At 36.1% G+C, this 10,000-nt stretch overlaps 1 protein-coding gene across 4 annotated transcripts in view; it reads left to right on the top strand.

Annotated features, from left to right (window-relative positions):
• The window catches only part of LOC125039417 (rab GTPase-activating protein 1-like), a 44,294-nt gene that overhangs the window by 25,389 nt on the left and 8,905 nt on the right, over positions 1-10,000 (top strand). For all 4 annotated transcript variants that reach the window (XM_047633317.1, XM_047633315.1, XM_047633314.1 and 1 more), the window contains 11 exons: positions 1,954-2,101; positions 2,752-2,876; positions 3,182-3,383; positions 3,662-3,741; positions 5,122-5,286; positions 5,797-5,985; positions 6,551-6,676; positions 7,093-7,278; positions 7,815-7,989; positions 9,530-9,681; positions 9,939-10,000. The exon at positions 9,939-10,000 is cut by the window's right edge and continues 43 nt beyond it. In XM_047633317.1, coding sequence (XP_047489273.1) covers positions 1,954-2,101; positions 2,752-2,876; positions 3,182-3,383; positions 3,662-3,741; positions 5,122-5,286; positions 5,797-5,985; positions 6,551-6,676; positions 7,093-7,278; positions 7,815-7,989; positions 9,530-9,681; positions 9,939-10,000 — 1,610 coding nt within the window. The remainder of the gene's footprint in view (positions 1-1,953; positions 2,102-2,751; positions 2,877-3,181; positions 3,384-3,661; positions 3,742-5,121; positions 5,287-5,796; positions 5,986-6,550; positions 6,677-7,092; positions 7,279-7,814; positions 7,990-9,529; positions 9,682-9,938) is intronic.

The raw sequence follows: 10,000 nt of genomic DNA, 5'->3' as shown, positions 1-10,000 counted from the left end.
TGGTACTATTTTTATTATTTTTTTTTATTTTTCATTATTTTTTAATTTTTTTTTTTTTTTTTTTTCCACTACATCTTCCTCTGCTTTTATATATAAATAAATAAAAGGCTGAATAAAATCATTAGAATGATTGGTTTACTTGATAAGAATTATTTTGTTTAATGCTTTTATATGGTTTAAGGAATTTTTTACATGTTTAATTCTCTTTTTTAACTGCTTGTTATATTATTGTTTTTAGAGCCTTTATAAAGAGTGAGAAAAAATTCTTATTTTCTCTGTTTATTTCATATTCATTTATTTATTATTATTATTTTTATTATTATTGATATAATAGTTATTTTTAATATTATTATTATGATCATCGTTATCATTATCATTATCATAATATTTTAATGATATTGTTTTTATTATTGTAGTTATCATTCTTGGTCTAATTCTTAGTATTGTTAATGTTAATTTCTACATTATTATTATAAGTATGGCTCATTCTTTATTCAAGACATTCAGCATCAGGAAAATGATGAGGCCAATATCTACATCATTAGGGTCTAAAGCATCTAGCCACATAGCCTACATAGAATTAAGCCCAGATCACATAAGTCACGTACATAGACTGACAGGAAGACGTCTGGAACCCGGCCCATGTTCTGTGCATCCATATTCCTTTCAAAACACAAACTGAGAAAAGAAACAGATTTGTCCAATCAGAGGGATGTTTTATTAGTTAGATCATTGTCGTAATCAGCAGGTGAGCTCAGAATTACGAGAGACATGGGATATGTTCTGTGACTCGTGCATCAGTTACTAAGGCTAAATAACCCACAGCTATCTAACATTGCTCATAAGAAGAACTCATGGAAAGGCGAACGCTTTGTGAAAAGTGACAGAGTTTTGATATGCTCTGGATTCTTCATTTTATTTAATGTTATCAGGATTTTTTTTTTTTTTTTTTTTTTTTTCTGATTGTACTCTGTTAAGGCTGAAGGTAATAGACAAATGAATGAGTAGATAGAGGTTGCCATGACCCAATGTAATATTCATTTTATTTTACCAAAGTGTGATTGTAATTAGAATGTAAGAATTTTGATAGATTGTTGTATACATTGTCATTAGTTACGTGTCATTATGCACTTAAGGTGACCAGTGTCTTTCTTATTAGATTAAATTCTGTAAATACGCGTTACTTTTATTACTAATTGTAGTGAAGATATCAGTGAATATGATAGATATGTTAACTAATACATAATAATTAATAAATATGAGGAATTTAGGGGATCTAAAGAGGAAAAAGAAATCAGCAATAGGTCATCTTAATAGTATCGCCATCCCCACACCTTGTCCCCCCAACTCACAAGCCTGTTGCTAGAGAAGACATATGCCAGTGCATAGTTGCTCCCTTCCTCTCCCCAAGAAGTTCTCGTTGCACCCCTGTTGCTGGCCAGACATGCCCCACGTCCCTTTAGGTTTCACTTTTTGCACACTTTCTTCCAGTCTTCACAATCTATGTAAGCTTGAATTAGTCCTCAGTTGAAGAGAGGTTACACTGTAACAGATGCGCAAAGAAGCAAGAGTATAGCATACTAGATCTCAACTTGTTGTTCTGACATTAGTATTTTATTTTCATTTTTTTTTCATATTGAAATAGAGTTTTGCATGAGATGTCTTCGTACACACCTGATGTTTAGTCATGTTCTAGTTGAAGTTCATGTAGATAGGAGCCAATACTTTGGGCACATCAGTGACATTAGATTATTTATATTACTTTTATTGCCTTGTCATTACTTTCTCTTGTGTAGAAGGAGGAAAAGAATGGTAATGAAATTACTCTAAGCAAAGAAGTTTGTAACATAAGTTTATAGGCGATCATACATTTTAAGAAATTGTGTTTATTTATAGTTGCCATAATAACAAAAGTCTTAATCATTGAATGTCTTTTTTAATGTCTTTTGCCAGGTATCAATGGGGAGCAATGCAAATGACAAGAGAAGTTATGTCATATCCGGTCATTGGGACCCGACAGACCCTGTGTTCACAGAGCTAAATCAGGAGACTCAGAGGGACAAGAGAGTCTTCATGACAGTTGCCATAGATCTAGTCATGAGTAAGTGAAGATGATTTTCAAAATTTGAAGATTTACTTGGTTTGATCTAAAGCGAAAGTACAAAAAAAAAAAAAAAAAAAAAAAAAAATAATAAAGTGTCATCTCCAAGGTAAAGAGTTGTTGATTCTCATCTGGTAATGGCACATGTCAAAGTGAATTTTACCCATTCCTGGAAATTATTACGTATTGGCCCTGGTGTAGATGGTGTAATTTTTGAGGACACTGTATTTTTATTTTTTTTGGACAGAGATATCTTTGTTTGTGTGATTTATTTTTTGCCCTTATATCCCCTTCTCACTTGTGACATTTTATAGAGCATACCACCAAAAGGATTTTTCTCCCTCTCCTTCAGGAGGATCAATTTGCAGAGGGGCTTCTCAAATTTGTGGAAGATAGTTCAAATGTCAAATGTGTATAGATCTCACAATTACTTTTGTTTTTCTTTCTTTCTTTTTTCTTTTTGATAACTTAAAAGGAGAAGGTACCGTTAAGCCACTCATGGGGGTTAACAAAGACTTTTTTTTTTTGACAACATAATGCAGTATTAGTGTGAAATTAATTCTTCCACTCTATTTTTCTCTCTCTCTATAGTGTGTATGTGATAACTGATTTGATAACTAAAACATATTAATCTTCTTTCCAAACCCTAGGAGGTATTCAGGAGCCTGTGCGCTTCGTCATAGAAACCAAAGTTCGTGTATATCCTCAGAACGAGAGGTTTTGGTACTTCAGCAAGAAACCTCTGGTTCACCTCTTTTCACTCAAACTCAAGCAGGTTTGTATTTTATCTTGTTTGTGTTATGTATGGATGCATTGCAAATACTGACTGATATGACTGACTGATTGCTTGATTCAATCACAAGACTGATAGAGACTAATAGAGATGTAGAGACAGATGTGGATGGAGATAGTGAGACAGATATAGATAGACAGACAGATTGATTGATATTGATAAGTAGGTAGAAGCAGACAGAAAGTGGTAAAGTTACTGAGTGTGTGTGTTAAGATGCTTAAGGGATGTTGATAAGAAGCAAGGCTACATGAAATAGTTATTTGATTATTGTTTACTCCTCGGTACAGGTTGAACACTCACCCCAAGGGGATCAACAATATGTGGTAACAAGTGTTGATAACATGGGCGAGGTGGAGCGGTGGAGACCATCAGCGATGTCCCTCTCTCTGAACCTGTCGTCATTAACATCATCAACACTCTCCTCTCTCTCAACTGGTCGTTCTCCCTCAATAGCCTCAATAGAAACACCAGGATGTGAAGAGGATTCAGGTGTGATGTCTCTGCCATTTTTTTTTTCCCCCTTTATCTTTTATTGCAGGTGTAGCTTACCCTTTTTTTTTTTTTTCTACATGTATATATTATGTCTTTGTTCAGTAAGTATGAATATGGTAATTCTAAGCTTGTGTATATTATGGTTGCAGGGATTTACTTCCACATAATGATTACCACAAACAGAATTTTAACCTGATGTGTACCATGACATAAAATGCTAAGCCACAAGATTTCTGAAATGCCAGAGATTTTAACAGTGTTATTCTCTTTTGCAGATGATGACGAGCCCTTGCTAAGTGGGTCGGGTGAAGTCTCCAAGGACTGTCCTCAAGGAGAGTTAGACATGTGGCGACAGGTATGCCATTTTGTTCATCTTTTTTTCTTTTCTTTTCTTCCTTTTTTTTTTTTTATTTTGGTCATTTTAAGAAATGTCTTTTTGTGTTTGGCTTATGGACCCCATGAAAGGTACAGGTTAGATTTAAGTTTTGGATTTTACAGGTTTTACGGTTATGCCTCTTTGGGCTTCTTTTGTTCTCTTCTTCAGTTCTAAGGAACACTTATGCAGAAAAAGATTTGCTTACTGATCATGTGGTTAGTATTTCAAGTAAATTTGAGGTGTTGGAGAAAATGTACACACAGTTTACAAAGTCAAATCTCATATAAATTTTCTACTCCATCATTTACACATAAACACCTTGGGCTTTACTTAACTGTTATTAAACCACTTAAATTGTGTAATTCTAGCATGGAAAGAGTGGAAAATGTGTGTTGGATATGGCATTTTTTTTATATATATATATAAAAAGTTACACATAAGTAGGACTCAGACTCTATTTTTTTTTTTTATATAATATCCAAAGCTATATACTCATATTCAAGACAAATGAAAGGAAAATAAGAAATTGAGACACTTGATGAAGAGAAAGTTATGCAAAGATAGTATGTATATTTTCTGCTGAGGAGTTTGGAATGTGTTCAATTTTGTCTTTTTCTTTTCTGGATGAAGCTGATAGAAGATAAAGAAGTAAGTAACTCTGACAGTTCCCTTTTCTTTGTGATTTTCTCTTGGACTGCAAACAAATTCTAATGCTTGTTAGAAGATATGATAAAAGACTGTTTATTTGGTAGCTGTAAGTACGACTCCGTAAAGAAACGTTTATACATATGTATTTTAAAAGTCTGTTATTCATCCCTTGGTTGTTTGATTAAACATTACTTTTTCCAGGTTGAATTTCCTCAAAATCATAAGTTGGTTGAATAGCATAGGAAAAAATAAGGCTGTGTTTGTGGTTTGGACACTGATTTCTTAGTGGTAGTGGAGCTTTGAGTAACCTGTTCCTTTGGTGTTTCATTAATGATGTCTCGTTTAAGTGGGACATATACATAGCCTTTTCTGTTGTTTTTCTCTCGTTATTCTCGCTGCCGCATCACCTATTGTAGTTTATGCATATATTTCTTATTATCTCTTTTTTTCTTAAATTCTTACTAATATTGCTGTTAAACTTAAATAAACCCCAGTTCATACATGATCTTCACTGTACATAACCTCTGGTATCCAATTTCTTGTTACGGTTGATGACAAGAGAAGAGTGTGAATGGATCCTTCTTTTACGGAATCTCTGTCTTGTAATTCATCCCTGTTGATAACTTCATTTGGTGTATCATGTGATAGACATAAGATTTAAAACAGTTCACATATTATATTTGGGTTCTAATGCATTCTTGCTCCCTGCAGGTGCTCCCCAAGTGGCAGGATGCACGTGTACAGCTGCCCAAAGGTGTGTCAGGCCTGGTCAAGCGCGGCATTCCTGAGGCACTTAGAGGAGAGGTGTGGCAGCTGTTGGCTGGCTGCTGCGATGATATTGATATGATGGAGACCTACAGAGTGCTCATTACAAAGGTGAGTTTTTTGTTTTTTGTTTTTTGCTTCATTTGTGTCATTGCTGATCCTTGGAGTTTATCTACACACTTGTGGTAATAGTTGATATACCTTCTCAATGTGTACAATGCATTTATATGTCGCTTTGTGTAATGCATGTACCTTCACAAACATTACCATAATTTCATAGGTGTTTGCACTTTCACATTACTTGAGCTATAGCCATGGTTCTAATAACACTTTCAGTATAATAAAGAACTTGTGTTCCTTTTACCTTATCTATATTGATCCCACTAGTTTATGATTGCATACAGATGTCATTGATGGAAATTACCTTAGTGCAAAACTGCCTAAAAATTAGAAATGTGGGAGAGGCTGATATTGCCTATAATTTTTTTCTCTCTATTATAATCTAGGAGCTTTGTGCAAATGTTTAAACATTGATAGTATTTATGGACATTAAATACTTATCACTTTAATTTTCGTTAGCAGTTACATTTTAATGTTCTACCAAGAACTTTTACATTTCAGGACTGTCCCAGTGAACAGGTGATTCTCCGAGACATCAACCGCACCTTCCCAGCCCACGACTACTTCAAGGAGGCTGGTGGAGTAGGCCAGGACTCACTTTACAAAATCAGTAAAGCTTATGCTGTGTATGATGAGGAGGTGGGATACTGCCAGGGGCTGTCTTTCCTGGCAGCAGCTCTACTTCTCCATGTAAGTTTTCATCAGGTTATGATAGACTGTGATATAAGATTGTTTGTAGGGCTCTCATTTAATTATTGTATTGTATGTGTGTATATGTATGTTCTCCTGGCATTGGTTGATGTTGCTATAATTCCTTGAATTACAGGTATTATATCCCCAAAATATGTTTACTGGCCCATATGTATAGTTGGGAACAAATTAAAAGTCAACAGCATTTTGGGGATACACAAATGGGGCAGTGGCTCCCTTATGAAAGTTTTTTCAACAAAGTTTAATGCAGTACTGAAAAAATAAATTTGTGCTTTATGAAGGAAGCAGTTAAAAACACTATATGTGCCTGTTATAACACCTCTTGTTATATTTGTACCAAATGACTTTGATGGGCATAGCATGTGTATTTGCTTTGGGTGAATAAATCATGATATTTCATATATTTTCTTGGATATAACTCAACACTGGCTGTGAGTTAGGGTCTACCTTTAGAGATTACATTTACCCCTCCCCCCATCCTTTACAGTGAGACAGTCTCCCTTCATTCTCCAAAGATTCCTAAAGCCTGGAATTTTTTTTCCAGATGCCTGAGGAACAAACCTTCTGTGTTCTTGGCAAAATCATGTTTGAGTATGGGCTACGTGACCTCTTTAAGGATGGATTTGAGATTCTTCACATGCGTTTTTATCAGCTTGGGAAGTTGATGGAAGTAAGTAGCTAGATTTCTATTTTCCCCCTTTTTTTTCGCTCGATCTGGCGTGTGGCTGTATGCCATAGCGGCATATGAGCCGGTGATTCGGCTTGATGTACCGAACTCCCACGCTCAAAGTCGGCGCATTGCCATTGATCTCCAGAGCGTAGATTTTTTTTTTTTTTAATATATATATATATATATATATATATATATATATATATATATATATATATATATATATATATATATATATAGTTTTCTTCACCTGTATCAAGGGGTTATAAATATGACAGATGGAAATGAGATACTAATTACATTATCTTTGAAATATATCTCCACATATTTGATTATGTTCACATCATTTTGATAGCATTTTGTTATAAGTGAAAAATGGTTAATGATACTAACCCATGTCTTGTCCTTCGTCTCAGGAACAACTCCCAGACGTGTGGCAGCACTTCCAGGAGCAGGGTGTTGAGATTCACATGTTTGCTAGTCAGTGGTTCCTTACACTATATACAGCCAAGTTCCCTCTCTTCATGGTATTCCATTACCTGGACCTCTTCTTGCTCACAGGCATTGACTCTGTGTTCCAAGTGGCTCTGGCTTTGTTGCAGGTGTGTAATGCCTCACTTGTACATTCAAGTAATTGTCATGATTATTTAACCCAATGGCGACGGGTCACGGCTATCGCCGTCATAACAATACGCACGATGTGCGGCGTGCGGCTGTCCGCAGCGGCGCCGCGCCAAAACGCCCCGAGGCAATGATTCGGCTTGAGGGACCGATATCACGCGCTCAGAGTCGGCGCGCTGCCGCCGTTCGCCAGAGCGTAGAGTTTTTGTTAATTTGCTATACCCGGCGCCATTGGGTTAACTGATTTTAATATGATACTTAATCTGACTCAATGTGATAAGGCATCATGATGACATATAAATGTCATCAATGGGTAAAAGAACTTCAGTCCTTGTTTGGTATCAGTATTTGATTCAGTTTAAAAAAATCTTCAGAATATAACAATTTTATTTCAAGTTTGAGTAGTATTTCATATATAAAAAAAATATTTGGTTTGGTTTCCTTGTTAGAAATAATGATTGATTTTACAAGTTCATCCTTATTCACCCCTAATGCCGTTGCCAATTCCCTAAAACAGATGTCCAAGAAAGAACTGCTCTCGTCTGACTTCGAGGGCATTCTCAAATACTTCCGAGTGTCACTGCCCAAGAAGTATCGCAATGAGGACACTGCCCGACAGCTGTTCAAGTTGGCCACATCAATCAAGGTGAAGAAGCTGAAGAAATATGAGAAGGAGTATTTGGCCATGAAAGGTATGTTCTGTGATGATGTGAAGACGACTTACTTAGAGAGTTGATTTAAAGTAGTTCTTTTTCTTTTTGCCTTCTTTTTCTTGTTTTTTTTTCTCCTGTTTCATCCTCTTCTTCTTCTTCTTCTTCTTCTTCTTCTTCTTCTTCTTCTTCTTTTTCTTCTTCGTCTTCTGCTAATGACAAAGGAAGATGCTTTCTTCTTTCCTTTGTTTTTAACTCTCATTTTCATTTTATATAATCACATTGTACATGGTCCTCCACTCCTTCTTTTTCTCTCATTTCTCTCACTCTCTCTCTCTCTCTCTCTCTCTCTCTCTCTCTTCTCTCTCTCTCTCTCTATTTCTCTTTTCCCTTTCTCTATTATCATCCTTACCGCCCTTCCCTTTCTCTCTTCAGCACACCCTTGTTCTACTCTTTTCTCTTTTCCTTCCCCTTCCCCTTCCCTCTCTCCTCCCTTTCTTTTGTTTTCCCTTGCTCTCCTTCCCATTCCACTTTCTTCCTTCTACTATAATTCTCCTTTTCCTTCCCCCCCTTCTCCTTCCCTCTCTCCTCCCTTTCTTTTGCTTTCCTTTGCTCTCCTTCCCATTCCACTTTCTTTCTTCCACTATAATTCTCCTTTTCCTTCCCCCTTCTCCTCTCCCTTTATTTGTCTAGCTTTTCCTTCCTCCCTCCCCTTTTATATCCTCATTCAATAAACTGCACAGTCTAGTGTTAGTGTGTGAATAAGATTAAAAGATTGGCAGGAGCTGGCATGTAAAACTGTGATTGCCATACATCTGTACATTTTCTTGCATGTTTTTATATTGGTAGTGCATTTGATTAATGTAATGAGTGCATTCCATCTTTGGATTTTTGCAATAACATTATATTAAAAGAATGATAATCATGGCAATTGCAGATCATAGGAAAGTAAACAAGCTCAAAATACTTGGCAACTCATGCTTTGTGCTTTGATAAGTAGAGATAATGAGAGAGGTTTCATGAGTGCAGTTGACACTGGGGCCTCATCCATCACACACACAGTTGAGACACTTGCATGGACAGATTACGATGGAAAAGAAACAGTAGGTTCTCTATGAAGGAGAGTTGCCGCTGAGGATTGTGTTTTTAATCGTGGACAGGGTGATGAGGAGGAAGAGGAGGGGTCTCAGAAACGTCGTCCAGGAGAGGAGGGTTAACTTTACAAAAGGTGCAAGTAGGAGGTGGGAGTAGTGGGTAGGAGAGCATAGAATACTGGTAAATAAAGGGTTGTTTGGATCTTCATAGTTGTAGTTTGGAAGAAATCCCTTACAACAGAACAGAGGTGTGGTAGAAGCTCTGTGACTATTTGTTATGTGTATCTTTGAGCTAATAAGTTTATTTAACACGTGTCCTTTTTAAGTATGTCAGATTTCACACTGTAGTTTTTCCTGGGTATTTGTAGACTTTGCAATAAAGGATTATTTCCATACACATGAACTATATGTAATAGGTTGATTTTTAGGTATCAGATTCCAGTGACATATATCTGAGTTTAATATCAACCTTTTATCCCCAAACCTAGAACAAGAGGCCATGCAGGAGGACCCTGTAGTTCGTCTGGAGCGCGAGAATCGCCGTCTGTTGGAAGATAACATGAGGCTTGAGCGTGAAAATGATGATCTTGCACATGAGCTTGTTACTAGCAAGATAAATATGAGATACAGCATGGATAAGGTAAGGATTTCATATTCCAAATTGACCAGGAAATGATTAAATGAATTATGAAAGTCATGCTGTCAGTCTCCAGAATTAAAATGGAATTTAAAATTTGGTAAAAGATAGTATGTGTACTTCAACAGACTTAGTACTCAGATAATTAAGAGAAAGAAATATGTTAGAATGTAGAAAGGACTTAACTTTAAAGCTGCATACCATTAATTCATCCACCATTGTCAGTGAGAAGGTTGGTGTATATCAAATCCTTGTTTCAGTTGGAAGATAAGTGTGATAGCTTGAATAAGGAGGTCACAAACGTCAATTCAATGCTGAAGGA

This window comes from Penaeus chinensis, chromosome 27, assembly GCF_019202785.1.
Source record: "Penaeus chinensis breed Huanghai No. 1 chromosome 27, ASM1920278v2, whole genome shotgun sequence".
Classification (NCBI taxonomy): domain Eukaryota; kingdom Metazoa; phylum Arthropoda; class Malacostraca; order Decapoda; family Penaeidae; genus Penaeus; species Penaeus chinensis.
Note: the sequence above shows the minus strand (reverse complement) of the source record. Positions and strands in the feature narration are given on the sequence as shown.